At 35.6% G+C, this 27,847-nt stretch overlaps 1 protein-coding gene across 2 annotated transcripts in view; it reads left to right on the forward strand.

The window, feature by feature from the left end:
* ZDHHC21 (zDHHC palmitoyltransferase 21) overlaps positions 1–24,474 on the forward strand; it is a 37,517-nt gene extending 13,043 nt beyond the window's left edge. Inside the window, exons 7-9 of one of the 2 annotated variants that reach the window (XM_054652639.2) lie at positions 5,944–6,060; positions 18,696–18,739; positions 19,232–24,474. In XM_054652639.2, coding sequence (XP_054508614.2) covers positions 5,944–6,060; positions 18,696–18,739; positions 19,232–19,364 — 294 coding nt within the window. In that variant the 3' untranslated portion in view covers positions 19,365–24,474. Of the gene's footprint in view, positions 1–5,943; positions 6,061–18,695; positions 19,190–19,231 lie in introns of those variants that run through there. The other variant, XM_077171650.1, reaches the window with a different exon arrangement.
* Positions 24,475–27,847: the final 3,373 nt, after the last annotated feature.

Raw genomic sequence — 27,847 nt, forward strand, 5'->3', positions numbered from 1 at the left:
TCCCTTGACAGGTGACAGGTTAGAAGGCAGAATACATGTGCAACAATTATTTTAACCCATTTTAATGTGTTTCCCTGAAGAGGGGATCAGGTTCTTGTATTTGCCTGCCTAAGTTTACAGAGAACTGTGGAAGAAATTGCTTACTTTTCTCTGTTTAGTTAATTTCCGTATGTGAACACTTCAAATGGCACTCTTCCTTTTACAAAGTGGATCTGTGCTATAGTGTACCGTATTCTGTGCCCCAGAGAGGAAAAATATGTTTATACAATATAGAAAAACAGTAGACACAGCAGGTCTGGGCTGTTAAGACCTTTGTTCAGTACAGTGTAACACTAAATAGTATTTATCTTTCTCAGTTTTTCAGCTGTAGAATAGGAGAGCACACAACGAAGTAGAGAAAACTAAAATAGTTGTCATGCTAGTCAACATATCTGCCTGGAAAACAACACCAGAATTCCATTAAGCTGGTTTTTTTTAAGTGCTGCTAAGGATGTGATGCTCTATAGATTTGTGCCATGGAATAATTTGTCAGAACTATGTCTTTTTGACACCAAAGGAACACGACTGATGAAAAGATTGGCTTAGTAGTAGTTAGGGTTTTAGGCAAGCATTCTGCAAGATTCTTTTTATCTCCTTTATATCAATTAAAGTTGAGGTACCACAGCATTCCAGAGAGCGCGGTACCTTCAGCCTTTCATAAAAGCACAGTTCTTTGTTGAAATTTTGGCTGTAACTGGGAGCTTACATTTTCTAAATTTACAGGGGCTAGTGTTTAGAACAGATTCAAAGAACTGGATGATTTTTTTTTCCAAACAGCCATCTGGAATAAGCTTATTCTCGCTCATTAAAATACTTGTGAATTTTTTGGCAGTGTGCCTTCATCTACATTTTTATTCTTCAGATATAAAGTAGTACAAAACACAGAAGCTGTAGAATTAAAATTGCTTTTAGTGCTATTGTGAAATGATAATTTTATTACAGTACTGATTAATGCATTATGCAAATTTGACCAGCATGTTAATATCACTTTCCAAATTTGAATTTGTGTGGTTTTTTTAAAGGGTCAAGAAAGGATACCCCAAAAATTTAAAATTAACTATTCTGAGTTAAGGGTGAAAGCTCTAAAGGTAATGGAGGAAGCTGTTTCTGTAGAGATGCAATCTTTCAGCTTCACCTCTTACTGCAGAAAATTGCTTCATAGTAGTCTTGGTTCTCGTAACATACACTGCCAGAAAACTTAGGTTATGATTGTTACCTCTGTTTGTCCAGCAGGAGGAGTGCAATTACTGCTAGAAATAAAGGAGATGATAGTTAAATTGATTATGTGGGATGATAGCACAAGACAAAATATATTGTTTGAATAAAATCAGCATATTAGTTCTTCTGCAGGCATTGGTGATTTACAGAGGTTAACACAGGAATATTCTTAATTTTACATCTTAATGAAAAAATGTCAGGAAGCCTGTATATTTTAGGAAGTAGTCAGTCTTCTGAATAGTGAGATGAGAAGGACAAATACTAGACTTACCACTACATAGTTGCTCTCTCCATGGCTGTGCTGGCACAGATTCTAGATACAGCTGGTCAAATTGCAAAAGTAAATGCTTTGGCAGTATATTTTACCTTATTTATAGAAGGCTTTTAATCTTTTAAGCAAAAGGAATTCTGCTGATACATTCTGTTTGCTAGAAATGTTGCTACAATAATTGTCATAGCAAAACTTCTTAACATACAAAAACCTAGGCCACTTTGCTCTGATTTAGTTTTATTTTGTTCCTGTTTCTGCAATTACAAATCATTGCCTTTGCTTTGGAAAAGGATTTTTTGCAGTAATATTAATATTATGCATTGACTAATATTAATGAAAATCTGGAAATATGTATTATCCAAAGTCCATTTATACTGTAAAGGGAGTCTAAAGGAAACTTTTTCTCTTAGAATCACAAAACTATGTATCAGACAGGAGAGATTTTTAAAATGAAAAACATCAAAATTTTTCTTCTCAGCATTCTGCAAAGCCGACCCAACCCTGCTGTCCTACACTATGGTTGTAAGGACAGTACATTTATATTGAATTAAGTCCTTCCTGTTTCTTTCTACAAAACCTGCGGTCTGCATTTTTTAGTTTGCTTTCTGGAAAGCCTGGCTTTTTTTTGTATTATGCACTACTTTCGCGATACCCAAGTCAACAGACTGACTTCATTTACAACTGAGCACAGACAACCAGGTTATCATGTGTTACACAAAATATTGTTCACCAAGAAAAAAGAGGGCTTTTAATGTATTTTCTTGTATATTAATCTCTATGTGTGTCATATTTCAGTAAAGAATAAAGATTGAATAAATAAATCTTCCATTGTAAATGAAAAATTATGAAGATGATCTCTTCTGGAGCAGATACAATAGTTCTGTGTTTCTTGCCAAAAGCCCTGTCCTCAGGACAGTGTGCTGCTTTAAAGGAATACTATAAATCCTTGAAAACAGTAACACAATAATGCACGTGGCAGGGACTTGTTATATGTTTTTAAGCTTTATTTGTTGTTGTTGTTGGTAGGGGACAAAGAGAGTTGAAGTTGGAAGCACTGGTCTTATAATGGACTACAGTCTAGAGCTGGACCCATTGTGGTTTTTGACCTCTCTCCTGTATGATAGCATAAAGCCATGGTAGCTGTTGTTCTAGTCAGTGGTAGCGTTCATTGTAGGGGTTATCTATAGTGGTTGATGCTCACAAATGGAGATGAGGCATGTTTTCTGCTGTGGGGTTGAGGAAGTCTCTTTATCTGTCCCAGAGACTTTCTGTAGAATGTTTTGGTATTGTCTGTTGAGATAAAGATACCAGAGCTTGTGGTTTGCAGTCCATTTTTCAACATAATCCTATAGACCTACACATGTTTTGTGACAAGTTCTTATTGTTCACATTTCTATGCATTCTTATGGGTAACTAAGAATCCTTGCAGTTTTATGGGATGGATAGAAGTAGCAGCTAAATGGAATTTAGAAACTTTTAGAACAGGCAGCAGCCGATGGGGAGTGCTGTGTGGTGTGGTATAGAAAAAGTAGAAAGGCAGTGGCAGCAACCCATGTGAACATGAAGTTTTGGCAGACCAGTTAGGCTGTAGAGCTGACATAAAGAAGATGAGAAAGAGGCTAGCTGAAGGAAAGCTCTCATGTTGTTAAGAATATGCTTTCAGCATCTTCTTATGCCATATATGACAACCTCATGTAAAAAAATGAGGCTCAATGTAAAAAAAAGCTGCTGTGGAACAAAACCCTGTTGTGCTATGATAGCTGAATGTTCATGCACTGGTGATGTCAGCTAATCTGTGTGTATGCTTGGTGGCTCAGTCTGTACAGTTCTTTGTGTTAGCAGAAGTAGCCTGCACCTTAAACTCCAAAATCACACTAACTCAGTACTCACACTGCACTAAGACTGGTGAATACTGTAGAACAGGAGGATCTGTTCAAAACACATTGAAAGAGGGATTGGTTTATTGACTAGTTTTGACTGATTATAGATTTGATTGATTATAGTTTTGATTGGTTTTCTGATCTGAAAAAGAGTTACTAAGTTCTAAAAAGGGATAATAAAACCAACTTGCATTGAGCTGTCATGCAAAGCTGCAGCAGCCTGAGTACATTATTATTATTACTATTGTTATTATTATTAATTTTCAAAATGGTCTTTTCTTCTGTTTTCATAGAGTTAAATATTTATATTCCCATGTAGAATTGTATAATTCATTCTATTATTAAAATCTGATTACCAAAAAACTCACTGCATATACTTTGATTTTCTGTAGAAAAATGTTGTTCTGTCTGTACAGATTTGAGTGCCCAGTATTGATTTCCAGTTCATAATTGCTTAGGAATTAATTTGCTAGAGATGTGGAAAAAGAGAGAGGGCCTATGGGAGGAATATAGGAGTATGGACAGGGAATGCAGGGATACAACAAGGAAAGGCAAGGCCTGTTGGAATGAAGTCTGTTGAGGGATATCAAGGACCACAAGAAAGGCATCTACAAGTATATCAGCAACAAAACAAGGATTAGAAAGATCCCCACCAATGTGGAGATGCTGCTGAATCTAGATGGGTAACCTGGTGACAGAAGACACTGAGAGGGCAAAGTGAATTCCTTTTTTGCCTCAGACTTCACTGCTGAGGCCATCCTTCAGGAGTCCCAGACCCTGGAGGCAAGAGAGGAAGGCTGGAGAAAAGAAGACTTGCCCTTGGCCACTGAAAGTTTGTTTAGAGATCGGCTAGGCAGACAAAAGCACAAATCCATGGGCCTGATGGGTTGTACACACAGGTGCTGAGGGAGCTGGCAGATGTTGTTGCTAAGCCCACTCTGCATCTTCTTTGAAAAATAAGGAAGAAGTATTTTACAACTAGTAGAAGTGGTGTCTTGCTTTTCTTTAAAGCTTTCATTAGCTAATGGAAAGGGAAATAAAGAATAGTATGACTGCTTTTACTATGAGTTGATTTGTCTTTGAATTAACTCATTAAATGAGTAAGAAGCATTAAAAGAAATGGAAATTAGTCTATTTTCGACAGCAGCAAGAAAGGCCAGTATAAATAAGTGAGGGGAGAGGGGATGAACCATTACAATAGTTCAGAAATGACTGTTGGGGATTGTTTTTTGTTTTTGCTGCTTAACTAGTGCTTTCTGCTTGTTCATTAAATACTGACTTTCTTCACAGCTTTAGTAGGCAGTTTAAACTTTTTTCCTGGGTGTGTATTTTGGATCTTCATGGAAATTACTTAAATGAAAAATTAGATTTTTTTTTTTCTAAACATAATTTGCATTAACTATTCTCTGTTTAATTAAAACCCAGTATCCCTCTTCCTCAAGTTCTAGTGGTTGAACATAAACCACTGTGTTTATGTTTATGTGTTTAGTGTTGGGGGAGAGAGGGAGTTGTTGTTGTTTTGTTGTTGTTTTTTTGGTTGGTTGGGATTTTTTTTTTGTTTTGTTTCATTTTTTCATTCAGTTATCTTCTATATTCTGGTTGTAACATAAAGTTCACTTGAAAGGATTTAATACTTTCCTGCCATGATCTAACTTCTGTAAGTGAAAAAACCGATGTTTATATTCGAACGACAGCTCTGAGAACATAATTATAACTTAAAAATAAAAGAATGGGGTCTGAACTCCCAGTACACCTCATGTAACTGCCACGTAAAAATGTTCTTCTGTGATAAAAATAAGGTGCTCTATCCTTTGAAGATATTGCATAACATTCTGTAATACTTTTTTATTTTCTGCTGGTTGAGAATAGACTTTCCAATGCAGCTGATTGAATACATCCATATTTCTGTGTGCCCTGAAGCATCTGTACTGTTCATCCTTATCCAAAGTCACAGTAATCCACCTCAAGGCCAAAATTTAAAAGTTGGAGATAAGTTTATATTGGATAATAGATAGCACTACAGTAAGAACAATCTAGTAGGGGTACTTGGACTTTATGGGTACAATCTTCAAGTGTCAATTTTGGAATGTTTGTTTTCTTTCAGAAGAGGTGATGTGAAAGTGAAATGTGCTGTGCCTGGTAGCCGAGGTATAATAAACCAGACCATTTAACAGAGTAGTTTTCCTGTGTTATATAGCTTGTGTGTAGTAGTTTGGCACAGTTTGAGGTGGAAGATTCAGAAATAATCCGTTTGAGCTTGATCTATTTCCAAAACCTTAACTACTTGAAACAGTCTGGCAAAATAAACTCCCAACTGTTAACATGTATTAAGAAAATATTACTGGTTTCTGCTTTTAAAACATAAATAGACAAATGATGTGCAATATAGCTCAGAATCCATTAAGAATCCATCCATAAAGCCTTCAGCTTTAAGGCTTTGAGAACACCTCTTACAGCTTATTTCCACTTGGTTCAAAGACTTTAATTAATTTGTAACTAAATTAAAGTCTCTCTCTTCTTTTTGTCTTGTTCTAGGATGTGTTTGTATTTAGACATGAACTTGCTCTCCTAAGAATATCTGCCTTCATGGGTCTAATAATATTAGGTGGAATAAGTCGACTCTTTTACACTCAGCTAATGGGTATTTTCACTGTAAGTATCTAATTTGAGAAGCATATATTAGTTTTATTTTCAGTACAATTAGTCAAAGCAGAAAAGTGGATTGCATTCAGGGGAAGACTAGAAAAACACTTGCAGTATGAGGCACTTGTTTGATACATGGTTTGTCAAGCCTCTTGACACCAGTGAAATCTAAGAAGCTTTCTGACAAAGAAGTGTCTAATAATTCCACTTTCAAGTCAGTTTCCTGATTTGTATTAGTAAAATGGACTCATACCTTGTCCTGGAATTGCACAGTGTACAAGATATGTAGTTGATTCTTGGTTTTATTTTAAACTCTTGTGTGGCCTGGTCAAAATTAATGTGACAGTGAAGCTAACTGATAAATCAAATTTTGAGAACAGACAGCATCTTTGTTAAGTATTTTGATAAATATGCTTATGTTCATCTCCTTATTTGCTGAACTATGCAATGTAATTGTGCTGTTTACAGTCCAGGTGGGTATTCTGCATTTAGATATACTGAAAAAAATATCCTCTGCATGGAAAAATTTTTCATTTAAATGAATTTGATAATGTAATAAATACTTGCAAGAAACAACCTTTATTTGGTCTAATATCCTGTTCTGTACATTAGAAGTTAATAGCTGCCAGCAAATTTTTGAAGTTGTCTTGAGAATCCATACAAATGTTTAAAATATTGTTCAGCACGACAGAGAGAGTACATTAGTTGGCTATATACATGTTAAAAGAGTCTGATGTGGCCTGCTGAACATTTTTTTAAAGGCAGTAATGTACAAGATGGCAGCATATTTTCGGCTACAACTGTTGGAGATCTGCCTGAGATTTTACTTTGGAATTATGAAGGTTTGCATAGCATTAACTTTTCTAGGTCCATAATGGAAAACCTCCCAACTGTATGGTGTAATTCTTTTGTATTGGATAAAGGAAAAAAAACTACAGTGTAGTTTTAAATTACGTTAGATAAAGCAATAATACTGCTTTTTGGTTTTACTGTATTACCTTTATATATTTACTGCCTTTTGCTTTTTCTGTCATGGTAGTTACACTGTCTATTATTATTACCATTATTACTGTCTATTATTATTACCATTCCCCAGCTACTCTACCATAATGTGTTTTACACATACTCTCAAGCCCCCAGCTCAACAGATTTACCTTTGTGCACCTTTACTGTGTGCCTGATTTCTGTTCTGGGGTCTTGCTGACAGGTTTTCTCTTCTCTTCTCTTCTCTTCTCTTCTCTTCTCTTCTCTTCTCTTCTCTTCTCTTCTCTTCTCTTCTCTTCTCTTCTCTTCTCTTCTCTTCTCTTCTCTTCTCTTCTCTTCTCTTCTCTTCTCTTCTCTTCTCTTCTCTTCTCTTCTCTTCTCTTCTCTTCTCTTCTCTTCTCTTCTCTTCTCTTCTCTTCTCTTCTCTTCTCTTCTCTTCTCTTCTCTTCTCTTCTCTTCTCTTCTCTTCTCTGTTTAAATGTTGCCTTTATGTCTGCATTATCTATGGCTGGGATGTTTTCCTATACCACTGCTATGGTGGCTGTGTAGCTGATGTGGTGAATTCTGCTCACCAGTAACAGGTGAGACAGAGACAAATACTTAGTGAGCCTAATTGTTAGGTACTGAAATATGGATGTTTTTGTTTCTGTTAAGTGGATATATATATATGAGAAGGATCAGAAAACTCATCTGATCAGTACTGCACTAAACCATAGATAGGATACAGAAGAAAACAAGAAAACCAGACCCTAAGTTTATAATTTTGTTCTGTGTGCTGCCAGAAGCTGGACGAAATTTTAGCAGTGACCATCAGCACCTATTCAGGTACTATTGCTGGATGTGAAATATGACCTCTCAGACTGAACCTGTTTCTGTCAGATATACCTGAAACCTGGGCTGTTTCTGTTCTGACACAGGATACTAACTGCACTGCCACTGTAACAGGCACGAATGCCCAGTTGTAACTTTGCTGTCCTGAACCTTAACACTTTCAGGCTGCTGCTGCCACTGCACTCTATTTATAAACTGCTGTAAAGTCTTTTTTTCTCTGTCAGTTGTACGTACCATGAAGTACATCCTCTTCACTTACAGAGCTGGCAGCTACACTGGAGCAGGTGTGGGGTATAGCATTTTTACCTCCAGTTTTTCTGCTGAAATTATAATCGTTGAGCTGCAGTATGCCTGGACAGTTTTTTCTGTTGTCTTTGCTGAGCTTTGTGAAACAAGCATGCTACAGTAATTGTGGATGTGGATGGTCTATGAGAGGCAGATGCTAAAAAGTACAGATCTTCATTAGGGCCTCTTACTGCACCCTACCTGTTGCCTCAAAAGCAGAGGGGCTATTGTCACATGGACAAGTTTTTAGGCTTTATGGGATTGCTGGGGAGGCAGAAATCCATTACTGGTGTATCTCCAATATTAATTCTTTCACACTATGTGGATGCTGTTGCATTGACTCACTGAAGAATGTAGGTCAGGTAGTCCATCCCCCACTCAGAGCATTTCATACCAGCGGCACAATTGTCTTCTCCCTTTTCATTCCTTTCTTTGCAAATACAGAATTAGGAAGAATAAGTAATATAGTTGTTTTGAGGAAATCTACTTGGCAACAATTAGACTTCAAACAAACAAAGCAAGTCCGTTTGATGCAGTTGTGATTAGTCTGCAAGTGGTGTAAGAACTGAAATGAGATCTATATTAAATGTGGAATTTGTGATGAAATTAACTTACTATAAGGTATAGATTAAAACTTGATAGCAGAACCCAATCATGATAGTGTAATATGAAGAAAAGCACCTTGAAACAAACTTAAGATGCTTGGAGGCATGGATATGCAGGTAAAGCATTCATATCATATGAATTGCTCCATGGCTATTCTTGAAAGCATTAATTTCAGTGATTGCTGAAGCTGCCTAGAGATGTGTGTAAGGGACAAGAACATGGACCTTTTGATACAGGCAAAGCAATTCTTGTGCTTGTATGGGAGACACAAAACGTAATACACATTTTTGTAGTTCATGCTCTTGTGCCTCTTTTTTGCAGTTTAATATGTACCAAGATTAATTCCACAGCCCCTGGAAAAAAAAGCTGGTTTTAAATAGTAGAGACAGTAAGTGTTGCAGCTCTGTGATCTAAACTTTGGCGGGTGCAAACTGCTGCTGAACAAGTCGAGCAGGTTAAGGTTCATTGGTGTTTAACATTACAAGTGCTGCAAAAATTTTTGGAAAGAAATATAAATCTAAGATTAATCAAACGTTAACTCTTTTGTAACAAGACTGCCTGCTTTTCCATAAGGTAAACTTGCTTGACCGTCATTACATAATTTTCCAGAAATGAAGCCAATATCTATTAATATTGGTAATATCTATTTCAAGGTGCTTCGAAAAAATATGCTCTCTGGTAAAAATGAAAACTTTGTAAGCTGTGTACTAAAATTTGTCTATTACAGGGAGAATGTTCCTGAGGCTGTAGTGCTTGATAAGGTGATTAATAGACTAAGTAACCTACCACGCAGTAATTTCTCTGAGTACATTTGCCACCACTGTGATTGTGGTATCACTGTTAGGGTATCATTAGCACAAGGCTATTCATAACTCATTTGGAGGTCCAGGAAGCCAAAGAGCAAAGGAGGTGACTTCCTACAATGAGAGGAGAACAGCTGGTTGGCAAAAACTGTCCTTAGAGGAACTTTTGACATGAATTGTTCTGATGAAGAGGGGAGCAGCTGAGGTGGCCTCTGCATACAGGATTAGTGCTTTCTCCCTAGAAACTAGCATATGTGAAACACACTTCTGTCAGAAGGGGCACATGGCTCTTTTTGTCCTCTTTCCCCAGTTGCTTTCTCTGAGCTTTATTTGCCTCTAATTTTGTTATCATCCTGAACTTTGATACTTCTTCTAGCATCTACTTTAGATTACTCTTGGGGAAGTTTTATTTGGATACTTTTGAAATAGAAATATCTAGGTTCTCTCTAATTCATAAGTCTCTGAAATAGGGAGAAATTTAAAATCCTAGTTTAGAAACTCTAGGACTCTTAAGAAGATACTCCTCTTAAAATCTCATCAACAATTAGTATTTTTACTTAAAATATTCAAGTTTTTCCAGAGCTGGATGGAAAAAATTGGTTTCACCCATGAATTAAAACACCGTCAAAGGTAATTTCCAAAACGATTATGCATTTATGTTGAAGGCATGCCTGCCTGTCTCTAGTGCTTGTTACTTCCTTTACCACTCCTCCATTTCCTCTCATTTCTTGTAGAGCAATTTAGAATGTTATGTTTCTTAACTGAAGCCTCTGTTCTTACATTCTCAGACAGCCTGATTTTTAAATGGCATTGTTTGAAAAGCAATGAGAAGCAAACTTTTAAGTAAAACAGAAACATACCAGAAGAATTTGTGAGTTGCACCTTACAACGGTGCAACTCTTTTACTCTCCTACAGAAAGTAACAATTTTAAAGATTATTGTTACTCTTTACTTCAGGCCTCCTTTAGCTGCTTGTACTCCACAATTAGTCTTTGGCCTGAATCACTACAGGTAACAAAATAGCTCCAGTATAGACACTTAAAGCTCCATGAAGGTAGAGCTGTGGGTTTTTATTGGTGCTTTGTCGTAAGTCATAGAAGTATGATTTATACGTAAATTATCACTTTGTCCATTTCAGACAGTTTTAAAATCTTCTGGGAAAAAAAAATACAAGACAAGCTGTCTTGTGCAACAGTTGCTTGCGCGTATTAATGACATTGTATTAAAGTGACAAAACCAAAGTTTATCTAGAGTATTTTGCACTTAAGCTAGAAGAAAGTGTTGAGAAAGATGTATCTATATTACTAATTTTTATTTCCATTTGCTTTTTTTCATGTTGTTATATGAAATAATAAAATTTATGGGGAAGCTAAATCAAATAGTACCCAGAAACTTGTTTGCTTTGCCAAAACATATTTTCTTGACGTGTGTTTTTCAAGGATTTTTCTCTTATTTTTATATGTAACATTTTTTTTTTCTCAAAAGCCCCCATAACATGCCTATTTATTCATTTATTCATAGGAAAAGGCATAAATTCACCAAGGGAAAAAAGTGTGTTTTATCCACTCCAGATTGTTTCTGATGTATGGTTGTTGAAGGTACAGAGCTCTTTTAAAAAGAGTGCTTTGATTCAGTCTTTTTAAAAAAGGTGGAATGCCCAGGATGCTCATGTGTATATTAATAGAAGATTAGCCCTGGGTTTTGCATTTCTCTCACTCATATTCCGTTTTGGTTTTAAGAAATTATTTCTTTGTGTCTTTCACATTAAGAGTTAAATGATGATAAGCCCAGTTTTTCTGTTTATACTGCAAGATTCTTCTATCGATTATGTATGATCTACAAGGCATTACTACAAAACATGTAAAAAATGATATGGCATACTGTTTTTTAAACAATGGCTTTTCTGATTATTTTGATATTTGTTCATATCTAGTGAGGTTTTAAATTGCACCAGACACTGCTAAGAAGTATTCCATTTGTTGACTGCTTTTTAAAAGCTGGTACCTTTTGCATAGATGAGATTTTCTTCCTCTCAAGGACTGTGGTATTCTTTATTTTGTTGGCTGCCACCTGTCTGAAGCAATCAGCCACTTCTTTCTCTTTCTCTGTACAAAAGGAAAATCCGGTCTTCCCATGGATGGTGGAAGGTAACAGGATAATCAGTTCAACAGTGATCCTCTGATGTCATTGTGGGAGCCCTGTAAAAGCGGATTATCTGTGACCCAGATAAAATAATTAGAAATTACTTGGACACTTACAAATAACTGATCTACTAATCTCATTTCCAAAGTTAAAAAAGGCCTGTCTCTCAACATAACACTACCAGATGTTTCAGTTAAACAGCATCCCTTGCAGAGACTAATCTGAACCCTAATTTTAAAGGATTACCTTTGATTGTTTTTATCTCAAACACTAAACAGTGTTTTCATTTTTCCATATGTTGTAACAAACTATTTCTATGGAAGAAATTTTCTTAATTCTTCCATTATGGTCCATTAAATATGATTTAATGTGATTTATGCTAGTATTGCAGAGGAAAACTTTTCATTGAAATTATTTAGTAATTAACTTGTTTCTCTGGGGCAGAACTATTTAATGGATAGGCTTTTATAAATTTATTAGATACCATGTGGCCTTTGTGCAAGGTAGTGGATGCATTATCATAAACTAAGTGGACAGTGTCTTTATTAATTTAATTAATGCTACCAGGGTTTCCTGTTAATTAACTGTTTGAATGGTGTCCAGTGATATGCCAGTATCCTGTTCCATCAGAACTTGCTGGATGTGGAAAAGAGAAATTTCCCTTTATTTTCTGTAGGAAGGATAGAAGGGAAAATAGTGTTCAACAGCCTGCCTGGTGCGCAGTATGGTACCTACCACGTATATTTTTCCCTTTAGAAGCTTTTAAAAATGTTGATACTTGCTTTTTATTGTTGCAGTGATTGTCCTTTTCACCTTAAATTAGGAAGTGTATTTTACCTTGTAGTTTTCCAATCTTTTTTACAAAGATTGTGTTTCAAAATAATGAAAATGTCACTGCAGTTATTCTGTTAATAAAATCAAGAGCTTTTAAATTCTTTTTGTATTTTTGTATTGTATAGTATTGATCCAGTGCTCATTAAATATGCAGAGTGACAAATGATCTAGTTCTGCTGAAATGCTTTTTGTCTTTAAAAATAACTATCTTGTAATTAAAAATATTTGCAATCATATCTTTAATCAGATAATCTATTAAATACTATTTTGATTAGTGAATACTAAGGGCTTTCCTGTTTTTTCAAACATGGCAGAAGTGTAATCAAGGAACTATTAATCCTCATAATTAAGTTTAGCATATTAAAAATTAGGATTGGTAGGGGAAATTAGGATTTCCAGGCAATTGCATTCTTTATGTGGCTACAATATAGAGCAAAATAATTACAGAGGGAAAGCAAAGTATACATAAATTATAACCCGGAAAGTATAACTGGAAATTACTAACAGAAAATAAACTAATATTAACATTATCTGTCTTCCTCATTATTCTTATCTCTTCCCCTTTTTCTGTCTTTACCTTTAATCCACCTATAGCTAGATCTCCTATTAGAAGACTGCATGAAGTTCTAGGAATTAAATTGTCAGGAATTAGTAATGTCCTGGTCTCCGAATATGAGTTTGTTAACTGTGTAAATTCTTTTGCATCTTTACCTTATTTCCCTCAAATGGGTTTGCACTTTGTTTAGCATTTTTAATAAATGTACTCTGACATTTTATGACTTTAAAGACGTATTTACATAAAAATAAAATGTGGTATTTATTTATTTACTAGTTTATTTTTTAAAAACCTGGTTTTTATGAGCTATTTAAAATGTAGGAATAAATAGAAGTGTAAGACATTCTAGGTAGAAAAAGATCTCATCACTTTTATTTAGCTCACTGTATGGTCTTATGTAAATATGAAATTTTTTTAAATTAATAATTTACAATATTTTAAGGAAAAAGTGCAAGTTAGAAAATGTAATTGGATTTTATATTGTGTAAGGAGTGCAAAATATCATCAGATATGTCAGAATTATCCCTGGTTTATCACTTAAAGAGGAAGTCCTTTAACTAATATATTTTCCTAATAGTAAAGGTAGTACCTTTAACTACTTGAAGATAAGTAACTATAAAAATAATATTTGAGTGTTCCAGGGGCTGAGTATATTTTGCTTACATGTTGCTTGTCAGATTTAGACATCAGACTATTAAAATGACTTCTGTGTGAAGATGATCAACAGCTCTTTCTTAAATATTTTCCCTTCTATTTTTATCATATGGTATTTGTAGGGATCAATAAATATAATATGTTTTGTCCTGTCTCTTGTTATGCAGCTATCTGCACCAAACATGCTGTGGATTTGCAATAGCCTGAAGTTAAGAGATTTTGTGGTGCTTCCATTTTAGATGGTTTCTTTTCATTGAGTCAGTATCTAATAGCCAATAAAAAAAAAATATAAATCTATTTAACTAAATTAATCAGAATATAGAAGAGTCCAGAACTATTCCCTAGAAGTAACAGAGTGTAGCTTTATTTTTTGTTTAGTGCATGAGTCTGATATAGGGGTTTAACGTTTATATAGAACTAATAGTTTTCAGACTGAACATAATTTTAATTGATAAAATCAACTATCTTATATGAAAAGTCTAGATTAAGGAAAGAATACTGGCCAGAAGTAAACCCAATATGTATTTAATGCCAAAAGAAAAGAAAATTTCTCAAATTCAATATATTCTTTCTATGTTTAGTATTTCCTATTCTTGAGTTTGCTCATCTGTCTCTTGCATGCACACCGTGAAAGGATGTTAGATAGAAGATAAAAAACCCCTTTATATAAAGGATATGTTGTCTTGAACTTTTAGATAAAAGCAAAGGCTGCAAATCCAGGAAGGCTTTTGTTTTCTCTATGCTTCATCATACTTTTCTGCTGATTCACCGACAGTGAACATCTGGAAATAATAAAAGTATGGCATAATGCTTACATTCTACTACTGCAAGTGTTTAATAGAGCTGTAATGATTGCATGTCTCTTTAAGCAAACACAAAAGAAAAACTGAACCAGGGATTGTAGCTACAGGCTTTGGAGTTAGTCCTGTAAGTTACAAATTACAGTTTATACTTTGGAAAACGTGAATCAGTAAGGGAAAAATATCCTTTGTGTGTGCTTTTGTCATGATGAATTAGTTCATGATAAAACCCAGCCTATAGGACAGTTGGTTAACCAGTGCATGTGATCTTTCTAATTTATATTTTTTTTGGCAGTTGGTTATGCTAAATAGAAGCGTAGATGTGAAAGGTGCAATTCTCTTTGGAGCTAATTTAGATGGATTCATTTGTGAGTGAATCTGAGGTTGGTTTGCAGAACTCTGTCAGTGCTTTTACATACATCTGTTTCTCTCCATTCTTCTCCTTCCTCTTATATCAGTCTTAGCTGTGGCAGTAGCTTACTTAATTTAGAGTAAGCAAACTGCCCTTATGGATCTGTAGTATATCCTCAGAGTGAAAAAAACCCATATTTTTTCTCTCCTCAGCAGAATCTGAACACTTTGCCCTTTTCCTATTCCTGTGTTTATTTCCTCTAATTTCTTTTTCCTGTCTCACTAAGGTGTGATTTTTTTTCCTGTAGTTGCTTTAAGATGCTAATCATTGGGTATGTATCTCTGAATAAACAGGTGTAGGAGCAATTTTTATTTCCAATCTGGATGATGCCATTGGGAATCTAGATGATCCATCATGTCAAATTAATCAGTTGTATTTGTCATTTTCATCCTGTATTCAATTTCAAATTTCAAGGTATTTTTAGAGATTACTAGGACTGCATAGATACGTCATGTTTGCTCATACCAAGTTATTTTAAACTTTTGGCTGAGTGCCAGCACTCAAGGTTTTAACATTAGCATTAGCTTTGAGTCTAGAAAAAAAATCTTAGCACAGTTCTATTTGTATTAATAGTAATCCAAGCTGATAGTAGATGCAGACAGCCAAAGCCTCTTAGGCTGAACAGTAATTCTGATGTTGCAGCAAAACCTTGGTATACATCAAATGCATAAGAGAGATGATACTCTGATTGGAAGACATTTATGAGATGTGTTAATGAGCAGACCACCTTTTCATTCAGAAGAATAGTGGTTATTCTGGTCCTTTGTCTCCAAAAGAAAAAAAATTCATGTCTGAGAAGGAAGCCTTAAATAACAGGTCAAAACTCAACTGTGGTACTCTCCTTTTCCATCATCTCCTGTCTCCAGAGGGGCTACTGACTTTCCTGGGGTGCTGTGAAGTTTCACTTTCATGTGAAAAGGTAAATTGGTTCACTCTCAAATGAAAGTAGATTTCAAATGAGCCTGTTTGGCAGCAGTGTTGGAGGAGGGAAGGTATGAGGGTGCAGGGAAGGTATTTTGTTTCTTAAGTTCAGTCACTAGTACTTGTTAAGCAGATAAACTTCAAAGCAATATTTCTTTGCTAGTTTGCAGCTTTTAAAATGTGGCTCTAAAATTTTTTTAATGTTGAAAAAGTATCTAAGAAGTAAAGGACTCGCCGCTCAGACCCAGTTTCTTTACTGTAAAGCAAAAGTAATCTGAAGTGTATGTTGGCATTTTAAGGTAAGGGGAGGGAGGAAGGAAACAGGCAGGCAATGAAAGAAGGCAAGGGAGGGAGGAGGGAAGGGAGCAAAGGGAAGAGAGGAAAGGGAAGGGAGGAAAGGCAGGAAGTTAGTTCCTGGTTTGGTACTTTAACTTAGTTAATTTACAGTTTGGAGGGGAGCAGACCCTGAGAACCTCTCAGGTCTTGAGAGGTTCTCAGGGTCATAACAACATGCCATGACAACACTTAAAATGAAATACAATCTCCAGGTTTCAATCTGTGATTTTCCCCCAAAAAAATCTCAAAACCTGTATTTTAGGGAGTGGTACAAGTCTATTAATGAATAAGCAATGTGCAGAAACACAGCAGAAAGCCATGTTTAAGATATTTGGTGATGTTACTTCTGCACCCAGAGCTGGTTTAAAGGCCCCTCTTTTGAAATGGTAGAATAAATATTCCATAGCTACATGTCCATTTAGAGTCTGGAGTAGCATGTTACTGTTTTACAAAAGACCATTTGCCATTATTGCTTTCAAATATGCTAGTATTATTTTGTACTATTTGATAAATAGCTTTGAGTGGACCAGAGAATAATTCCTAGAACTGAGATATTTTTGCAGTTACAAAAGGAACTATAGCATCTCATGAAAATGGTATTACCACCTTGCTGAAATGCCATGGAAGTTATCTCTTGTTTACTTAGTCCTTTTTATTCAAAAAACCATGTCTGAATTTTTGTGGTAGGCAAAGATGATGTTTTCTCTGACAAAAGCTGAATAAAAAGCCAGTCCAGGGAAGCAAAGTATTCTTTGGCTGTGAAGTTGGGTCCTGCCCTAACAAGGACAATGACTTGTGTAATGCCATGCTTGTGGCAGGAGAGGGAAGACAGGCCTGTAATGTGAGAGGAGCAGCAGTTTATCTGTGGGAATCAAAACAACAAGCAGTGTTTACAGTTTTCTTCTCCAGTCCTTTCTTCCCTCACTGCTGAGTGGATGTTAAAACCCACCTAACCATGAGGCCAGCGTGGTTTATGTAACTTTGACTGGGCATGCCTTCTCTATGCAAACTTCTGGGCAAGAACTTGTGCATCCTGGTGGATTGACATAAGAAAAATGGACTTCTTTGCTGTAGTGCATCTGGAATTCAGCTGGATAGGTTGTGGACAGAATTAAGATTTTTGCTGTTTAGTGTGTGGTAAGGAATCCTGTTCCAAAATGCTTCAGAGCTGGGAAGCAGAATACAAAAAATTGGCAAGGGAGTTGAGGCCACCCATGTCTGGTGGAGCAGGAAATCAGCTTCCTGTATGTTATTTCCCACTCACATTGCACCTTCCCCCTTAAAACTGTCTGAAAGATAGGGGTGGAGTCCCAGCAGTGCCTGCCCTGAATTGCATGCAGGAACAATCAAGGAGCACAGTGTGGTTTTTAGTGCTAGGGAGTGTTTCCAGATGCCAATGAAGTAGCAGCCTAATTAAACCACAGTCCTTCTGTCTGTATGTGGTTGAGGCGATTGAGATTAGCTCTTGGTCTTATTCAAATTCTACTGTAATTTGACAGGTACATTATGTGCATGCCTGAATCAGTGAAAAGTAAAGGGAAATGACAAACTACCAATGAAAAGGAGTTGAAATAATGAAGAATATTTCAATTGATTGTGTTTTGAACTTCACAAGTCATTTCAGGATGTAATGAACTATAAATGTATCTTGAAGCTCCCTACATGATACTCACAAAGGAAGCTTTTTTGTGAAATCTGTAGTGAAAAGTGAAAAGAAAGCACTATTGGTAATTTAAAAAGTTTTATTTGGGGGTGATCGAGGCTAAAACTGATCTGTTACTTTCCATGACATTTTATAATTAAAGTATGAATTTAGGTTGCTCTTGTCTGAAGGATTGCTGTCACTCTGTACATTATTAGCTTTTATATTTTAAGAGAACAATTTTTATATTTCTATTTACTTATAGGAACTGTAGAAACTCATGGTATATTTTCAGTTGTGCTGTTTGCATTATAATACTCATGAAGCTAATGGTTTTAAAACTTCTTACTAGCTCCTGCTTTTCAAAATACTACATCTGTTAATGACTGCATTTTACTAGCTTTGTGGTTATCTCAGTGGGATGCTCCAAGTCTGGAATGAGTGCTTGTGGAAAATATGGCAAGAGTGGGCCTTATACACATTGCTTCTAAATGTCCTGTGCATTAATTGTAATGTCTGAATTAATTTTTGCTGTAATAATGCTGAAAGTTTTTGTTGGCATTCTTTGGTATTGTAGTCAAACTACACAGTATAGTTTCATATCATACCTATAAAAATAATTTAACAGACAGACTGAGTTAAAATTTATATGTGTAATCTCACATTTATTTAAAACTAATATGGCATATATGTAATATGCATCCAACTGAACTAATGTCAAAACAGCGTACATTAATAATTAATTCCCTGCTATGGTTACTTGCTTTCATAATGGCATTTTAAAAGTTTGGAATGTAAATAAGTACTTTTTCATTGTGGTTTTTTTTCTCTTTAACAGGACACTACAAGTATAGAAAAAATGTCTAACTGTTGTGAAGACGTGTAAGTTCTGTAAAATTCCTACATTGCTGAAATGCTAAGGGAGTAGCTCTTTGTTAAAATGATTTTGCATGGTGCTGTGCTCTGTACTTCCTATCTGTAGCAGCACCTCACTAATCTTTTAATAGTGGTTGTACACAAAATAGCTGCATGTTGTTCCCTTTCTTTCGCTACTCAAAGCCAGTGGAACTATGTTTTCTTTCCAAAAGTACAGATCAAAAGATATTTTCTGCAGTGTTTTGACATACATTTCATTAATATTGAGGTCTCCTGTGCTTCAAAAGGTGCCTTTGTTTGATTGATGACACAGATAATTTCTGTTCTCCAAAGTTAAGTCTCAGCTGCGTGTTGTAATGAAATAAAAGTTGTATTTGTGATGCTTGGACACAATTCATCAGAGTCCAGTATTGGATTCCCAGCCAACCTACATTGTTGTAGCTGACTGAAGTGCGCTGTGGGCATGCTGTCTTCCACTAATAATGCTGTCTTCTGTAGATCGAGGCCCCAGAAGCCATGGCAGCAGACCTTCTCAGAAGTTTTTGGCACTCACTGGAAGATCCTGTGGTTTATTCCTTTCAGGCAGCGGCAACCACTGCGAGTTCCCTACCACTTTGCCAATCATGCCTAAACAGATGGATGGTGGGCACATATGGGTCCTCCATGCTGGAAGTGCATTACAGGTTTTATGATAATAGGACTGTGACAGTCTTCAAGTCAATTAAAATCCAGTCATAGGCATCACTGTGTGCCCTGGGCATTATTTTAGTTATGGTCTTGATTTTATTCTGAAATTAAGGCAAGTTAAACAATCCACTTCCGGCTTGTTTTCTTCCAAACTAGCTTTCCAAAGAGATTCCTTTTGTCTTCGAGGTTAATACCAAAAGCAAACAACTGGAATGTAGTCTTCATCCAGTTTGATACTGGCTCTTTTTTTTTTTTCCTTCCTTTTTTTTTTTTTTCCGTTTTCCTTCTGTTTCAATTTTTGTGTAGAAAGCACTGAAGTTTACATTGGTGGTTAGCTTTCTCACTAAGTGTCTTATTCTGCCTTGAATTTTTTTTTTAGGGTTTTTATCAGTAGATCAGTCTGGATAATAATAATGTCTTTTTTTCTGCTGCATATGTTTAAAATTCCATGATTCCATGAGTTATTTATGATATGCAAAAGTAATCCTGCAGCACTGCACTATAAAAGGTAACATTGAAAGCTGAAGCGGAGTACTTCCTAAGCCTTTCTCAGAGAGGTTTTGTTGAAGCACACAAATGTGTGTGTTTACATAGAGAACAGCTTACAGTTATCTTCTGGCCTAGATATGATGTTAGTGAAAAGTGTTCATGTCTTTATGTCAGTCAGAGGGATTAAATATTTCAGGGTAAACTATGCAGATACTATGCATGTTTTCCCTAAATCCCAAGGATTTGAATCAGCAATAATCAACAAAGAAGTTGCATGGTGCAAATATTAGAATGATTACTTCTAAAAAATATAGATGTAGTTAGTTAGCATAATGTGTCATAAAGAAGAGCATATTGTCAATAAAGTTTAAAATTTTATATTTACTTTTCTTTAGTCTTGATTAGCTGGAATTGGTGTAAGTGTTTGTATATTTAAAATAAAATTAATTAATATTTATACATATTTATAGATTTGCTATTAACATGAACATTGAAGTATATAAACACATTTAATAGGGTACTATGTTGATGTTGATAGCTTTTAAGTGTGGAAGTAGTTAACCAAAGAAAGTGTCTTTCAGATCTGGTAAAATAATAATTATTTCCAAAGTACCAGCTCGGTCTTCCTGTCTCTGAAAAAGTTATGTACTTACTTTAGCCCTCTGTATCTATACAAATATTAACTTCAGATGATTGTGAAAACTACTGTGGATTTCTAGGAGAAATTCACAACTCAGTGTTTCCAGCTATGCTGCTTACTGTGTTTTTTGAGTAGTCTAACAGGACTAGGATCCCTCTTAAATAACAGCCATGCAGCAGGACACAATAAAAGACACAAAGTCAGGATTTTATACATGTAGATTGTGCAGAAAGTAATAGCTTATTTGTGAACAGTTACTTCAAAAAAGAAGGGTAAGATTTTTCATGACTGGTGTTCGCAAAAAATTTTTAGATCAACTCTCTTAAAGTCTTAGTACAGTTACTGCCAATGTTAGGTGTCCCTTTATTGAATTAACAGATTTTGATGATCCACTGAAAATTCCAAGAAGTGCATCTTAAAAATCACTTGAACTTTAAACTTTTGTAAATGTCTAACATTTGATCCAACTTTACTTTTCCTGTCCTATTTAAAATAAATGCAATGTTTTCTTAATTTAGATTTCAAGCCTAATGTTCAGCTATTTTCCTTTTGTTTTTTCTCATGCCAGGTGTAGTGAGGTTAGGCTTTCTTTCAAGTGTATTGACATATTGGCAGCAATATTTAAACAAAAAGAAGCTTGAGGAAATGGATGAAAAGACTAAAGCAGCGCTTGAAATTGAAAGGAATGGATATACATAATAAAGTAATGGCTCTATTATTTTCTTTTCCTTCCCCCCACTATTTTAGTCTCTGGAATATGCAGGGAAATAATATTTCATTTTCTGTGCAATATTTAAATGTTTCATGAGCAAAGCATAATTTGAAGTTTTTAATGCTATTCAGTTATCAGAGCAGATTGTACAGTTCTGAACCTTATTCAGAAAGAGAACCAAGAATTTAACTATTTTTGGTATATTTATCATGGGGCATATAATTGTGTGTTCTCCTTCCCAGTATTACTGTTTCAGGCTGGAGTATCAGTTATTCTTTCCAGCAAGTGATGTCTGTGAAAATCTTGCCTGTTTCTCAAACAAAAGTGCTAATTTCACAAATTCATGTTGTCAAATGTTCCCATGTTGTTTGATTTCCTTTGAAATCTACTTTTTCTCAGTCTCCTACTCATCATAACTGATAATATTCATAAAATTGATAATATCATAATTGATAGGCATCAATTTGCAACATGATTAAGACTGCCCTTTTCTTTTTCTAAGTGTTTGGGGGACAAAGGGGAGAATTTGGAGAGTCTTGACATTTTAGGAGGTACTAAACTTTATTCTTTGAATGAGAGGCATCTAAAATAGTAAAAGTAATAATTTTTTTCTTAATTCAGCTGAAGGACCCTATCATGTTATTAGTTTCTCCAAGTAATGTTTCTGAAACTAATTCTCAGAATGAGTTGTTCTGTCAGGAAAAATCAGGCTTTTATCAACCAATTTAAAATCCTTCAGACCTTGAAATTCTTGAATCCTTTGAACCATCACTTTCTTTCCCTCCGTAGGGAAAGAAAGTCTTCTTTAGAATTCTTTCTTTTAGTAGAAACTGCAATTTCAAGGTTGATTAGTGTTCGTCATTTTTATGCATTTAAAAAAGTCTTATAGACAGCGTTACTAAATTTCATCCTAGTATAATATCAGAACAACATGTACTTTATTAAGAAAAGTGAATCTTATCTTCTGACTTGGCAATATTTGATTTCCTGAAAGGCACAAAGAGAACCTGAAGAACCAGTGAACTCCTCCCTGAAAAAATTTGAAAGTAGCTGGTTTATTTACAGTGGGATAACTTCTGGTAGGACCAAAAAATGTTAACTTGCTATCTTCTCGTAATCAGAGATTTGAGATTTCATTTGAAAAATGCTGATGTCTAAAATAAAAGATAATTTATTAAATAATATCTGTGAATCTGTCCTCTGATCTGTTGCTTTGAAGGAGAGATTCCATCACACAGCTGGTCTAGTAGTTCAGGTAAACAATTATTTTCAGTCTTGAGCAGGAGTTATGAGTCTTGAATTTTCATATACATGGAATTTTAAGAATAGATTTTCTATGCATCTGTCTTTACTAATATATTTAACTTTTAAAATATGTTCTGAGTTGTCCTTCAGATATTCCTGAGAATTATTTTGACTAATTGGTTTATAAATACATGGTTAATAAAACACCAAGTGGAATGTCATGTATCCTGTTTTAATACTAGTCAGCAGTTAAGCACCACAGAGCCACTCAGTCATTTCCCCCAGCAGGATGAAGGGAAGAATTGAAAGAGTAAAAATGTGAAACTCTTGAGTCAAGATAAAGACAATCTATAGGTTTGATAGGTAAACCAAAAGCCATCCAGGCAAGCAAGGCAAAATAAAGAATTAATTTACTGCTTCCCATGGTCAGGCAGGTGTTCAGCCAGCTGTAGGAAATCAGGGCTGCACCACACGTGACAGTGACTGGGGAAGACAAACACCATCACTCCAAACATTCATGTGTTCCTCCTTCCCCCAGCTCTATTTGCTGAGCGTCACACCATGTGCTGTGGAATGTCCCTGGAGTCAGCTGGAGTCAGCTGGGGTCAGCTGTCGCACCTGTGTCCCCTCCCACCTCCATGTGCACCCCCAGCCTCCTTGATGGGATGGTGTAAGGAGCAAAAAAGGCCATGCCACTGTGTTTCCTTCTGGCTCAGCTGTAAGGAAGACATTCCTGTGCTATCAACACTCTTCCCAGCACAAATCCAAAACACAGCCCTGCATTAGGTCCCTGAAGAAAATTACCTCATCCCAAACCAGCAGATCATGACAGATCACATTGTTGTTTGCATTCAGAATCCAGGATATTTAATTGTTCATGTTACCATGTTTGATTGATGAGAAGCTCAACATGACTTGGTAATGTGTGCTTTCAGCACAGCAAACCACCTGTTCCCTAAGCTGCATCATGAGAAGTGCAGCCCAAGAGGCTGAGGGAGGTGATTTTCTCCCACTAAGAAGTTGAATCTAATTCTAAATTAGTTGAACTATTAGGATCTCAAAAGTAACAGTGTGGTGCTGAATTCTGGTCAGCAGTGCTTTTGGGGAGAACAGGTACTTCTAAATACACCGTCCATACTTAGGTAACATACTACATGACTGGATACTTCAGAAAACGTTCCTCAAAAGGTTTTTGTACTACTTTCTCGCTGGCTGAATATTTGCCCTTAGGAGGCATTGAAATACTTGTATCTGTGGACTGCGTAAGGCCTAGGATTTCAGTTCTGCTGAAATCCAGTGGCATCTTGTGTCTTGGCCAGGCTATGGCAGAGTGGATAAAACCTCTTGTAGCAACAAGGGCCATCTAAGTATCAACGGTGTAACTTATATTTACAGAGGTTTTCAAGTTAGAAAATAAGAAATTTAACTTCTAATTTCTGTGCTCTTCTGGGGATTTCCATGCACATTCCCTGGACTCATATGTGTATATCACAGTAGTTTGCAGACAGAAATTATCACTCTGTCTCTTTAACAGGAAAAAGAGTACTGATTTTTTTGTAAACTAGCATTCTGGATTTAGCTGAAACATGGGCATGTGATTGAGTTTTATTCATTTGTTCTTAGTTTGATCTTGACTTTTTTCAAATAATGCTGAATGAAGTTCCCACTAGAGTTGAAAATTACAGGTCTAACACTGGTTATGCCGAATGGTAATATACAAGGTGAACGACTGAATAATATCAGAACAGGAAAGCTTACTCTGAGTAAGCTTACATGAGTATGTTCAGCTGATAAGCATTGTATTTTTTTAATTTATCTTTGTTAATTTCATTCATGTAATGTTTCTGTGAGATTTCTTAAAATTGATTAAAATTATGGTTTATTTTTTTCATTCCTACTGAGAATTTTTTTGTCCTGTATTTTTATGAAATCTTATTTTTAAATAAAAAAAAAGTTTTTTTCTCTTCACTGAATTTCATTTACATTGATTTAAAATTGTGTAAATTGTTTACTAATATTTTTCAGATGTTTGTAGATTTTTCTAATTATGTTATAGATTACTCTCACTGCTGTATATTTTTATTGTAACAAGTGAAAAAGCTACAATCCCAAATGACTCTTTTGAAAAAATGAACTGTGAAAAATTGCTGAATAGTTAGTGAGGTACTTACTATCTGATCTTTGTTGTTTGCTTTTAAGAGAAGAGCTGAATGTTGGTGGAAACATAAAAATATTTCTCTGTTAGGAATGGTCTATCAACTAATGTTGGTATACAACACTAGTTACAGCATTGGTTAATTTTCTTGCCTATAGTTACAGCCAGAGTAGGAACCTCTGATGCCGGTATCAACGAAGATTTATATAAATTGCCATTTTTCAAATTTCAGAAATAGAGTTTGGGGTTTATAATCTTCAGCTTGTATTTTTTTTTTTTACAATCCATTAGATTGTTCATCCTTGGAGCAGTTTTTGATAAGAGTCAAATGAATCTGAATCAGCAGCTCTTCTGTTTTGTGTACATGGGAATTTATGTCAGATTTTGATGCAGAAAAATTTCACACACTTTGGTCTATTTCAAATGAGATACTGGCTTTTAAAAAGAAGTGCAGCAGTGGCCACAGGAAAAAAAAATTAGAGAGCAATCAAACAAAAGCTGCTGGGTGTGGTGCAGTAGTCTCAGCTTTAGAAGTACAGGGAAGATTTTAGACACCTAGGAAGATCACTGCAAGACTAGTAAACCCAAGGGGAAAAAAACAGTGGTTATGTCTGCATGGAAATTATTAGCATAGCTGGACTGTGTCACTTCATTAATCAGGAGGCACAAACTACTTGGTGATGGTTTGTGGTACAGGCCTTGCATCTTCTGTTTCAACCCAAGAACCAGATTCAGCTAATAACAGAAATAAAAATCACTTCCATAGTAATCTTTCCAGGCTTGTATGAGTGCATGCTATCTTTTCAATGTGGAAACTGGGATCTATTCCCAGTTGCCCATAAAAGTAATTATAAAATGTACACTCCAGTATTTTTAGTGCCTAAGGCTCCTGAAAGTACTTCTTGATGTGTTGCTCCTGAAAGTATTTCTTAATGTGATTTGTCAATTTATAAACTGAATGAAACAGTATTTTTGAGTATAAAATTTAAGAGATGACCAGGTAGTACAGATGAACAAATACATGCAAACACTCCTGTAGTCTGATTTATTACCCATATGAGCCAAAGTAATACTGATGTGGAAGTGCAGTTGGAGGGAAAATCTGACCTTGTGTACTTCAAGCTGAATAAATAGGCTCGAGGAAGGATGGAGGATGTGTTAGTCTGAATAAAAAGAAGCTAAACTAAGCTGAAAAAAAACTGGCCATAATTTGTATCAGTTATAGCACATTTTTTGTATGTCTTCTAGTTTCACAATAATTTTCTCATTAGACTTCCCATCTCAAAAACCTTCCCTTTGCTGAAAGATTAGTGTGACAACAGACACATGGAGCAAAGGCTTTGTATGGATTAAGACAAAAAGCTGTATTTCAGTTGCACAGAGATAAACATAAACTGGATGGGTGCTGCTGAAAAGTAGCAACTTTTTCAAGTCCAAGTAATAATTTATTCCCAAATACAGCATGATTTTGCTGTTTAGGATATGCTTCCTGACCTCACTTTTATTCCATGAAGCTTGGACTTTCCTGTAGCTGGGGCCCAAACCCCCAAAAATCCAGTCTGTTGGCTGCCATAATGGGATCCTCTTTTTGGTAAGTATAAAGTGTAAGATATGTGAGTGTGGACAGTGCAGAAATTTGAGGCCTTTAGAGGGGGAATGTGATAATTTGTTTGATATCTGATGGATGCTAACTCACTGGGTTAGACTGCAAGTCTGGGGCTCAGAATATCTGCCTTCAGTTCTCTGCGTAACCTGTGGTTCTCTTAGCAAAGACACCTGGGTTTCCAGCAAGGGAGTTGTACAAAGCTGCAGTGCTGAAGGTGTACTGCCCATGTCAGAGAAATCTGAATAATGCACTTCAGAAGAAACAGCCATATCCCACAAGTCACACAAGGAAGGAATTTGGCCCCCTAACGTCCTAGCAGTGCATAGGTGACTGGAATTTGAAGCATACGTGTTTTTCAGCTCATTCCCATGAACTTCTTAGACACATCAAGAAGAGAGATCACATAAGAAACTGTATTTAGTTTTCTACTTCAAATTTGGATTAAATTTAAGAATAACAGATGTGCATGTCATAGGAAATCACCTGAGATAAATTTATTTTGCTTTCAAATATTAAAGCTTTATGTATATGCCTTTTTATAGAAAGTACTTGTAAGGAAATTGAAAATACCTTTCTGAATTTAATTTGGCTATTTTCTACACATTTACATATTCAGAGCATATTCCTACAAAAACATAAATGCAGCATGTGTATAGATGAAGACTAATTCTGGTTATTTTTTACTAACAGCCAGGACTGAAAATTTTTATTATAAGTCTCTTCATTCACCAGTAGTACATCTTCAGCATCATGAACTGTTCAGCTTTATGTCAAGGTTTTTTAATCTGGCACTGAAAAATCGCAATTTAGTTTCCATGTTCTACCTCAATACTCCCAGAACAAAAAAGCTAAGTGTTTTCCTTACACTAGTTAAATGATGTCATAGCCTCATAAATCTGAAAAAATATTGCTACAGAGTAAAATGCAACAGGTACTACTTTCATATCCTTGGTTAGTGAAAAGCCACAGCAACATGGATGAACTAGGAAAGGAGCTGCAATGCCTTTTCTGCTGGTCCAAGTGTGTTCTTTTATTTAATTCTTTTTTGCTGCATATTGGAGAGTCAGGAGCCTTGTTTGATGAATAAAGCATGTATTTTTAACCTAATGTTGTTTTGAGATAGTGGAAGTAGCAGCACTGCATCCACAGCACACTAGGCGCAGATGAGGCTGCAAAGGAGTCTGTGAGTAGCAATGTGGCTCTGTGACCCTTATTTCTTCTTGCTTGTTTTTGCAGATGAACAGAGAGATGTAGCCCCATCCTACATATTTCAGAGTAGCATCTCCCTGTGGGTAGGTGCTAAAATTTTTTTGCTAGGTTTATATTAATTTTCAAGTAATGGCAGTGAAAAAAAAAGTCTTGGTCTTTTCATCCTTTCTGCTGCCATCAGTTCAGCTGCCTTTGTTCTGTTAAACACAGCTCCTTAGAGCTTTCCTGTGGAATAGCTGAGTTATGAATGGTTGCATCTGTCTGGGACACACAGTGTACCCTTCCTGAAAATTGCCTAGAGATCTTACTTTTCAAAAACTAGACATTTCAACTGTGTCAAAACTGCAGATACTTGGAAGATGGAGCACTGA

This window comes from Agelaius phoeniceus, chromosome Z (genome assembly GCF_051311805.1).
Source record: "Agelaius phoeniceus isolate bAgePho1 chromosome Z, bAgePho1.hap1, whole genome shotgun sequence".
In the NCBI taxonomy this organism is placed as follows: Eukaryota; Metazoa; Chordata; class Aves; order Passeriformes; family Icteridae; genus Agelaius; species Agelaius phoeniceus.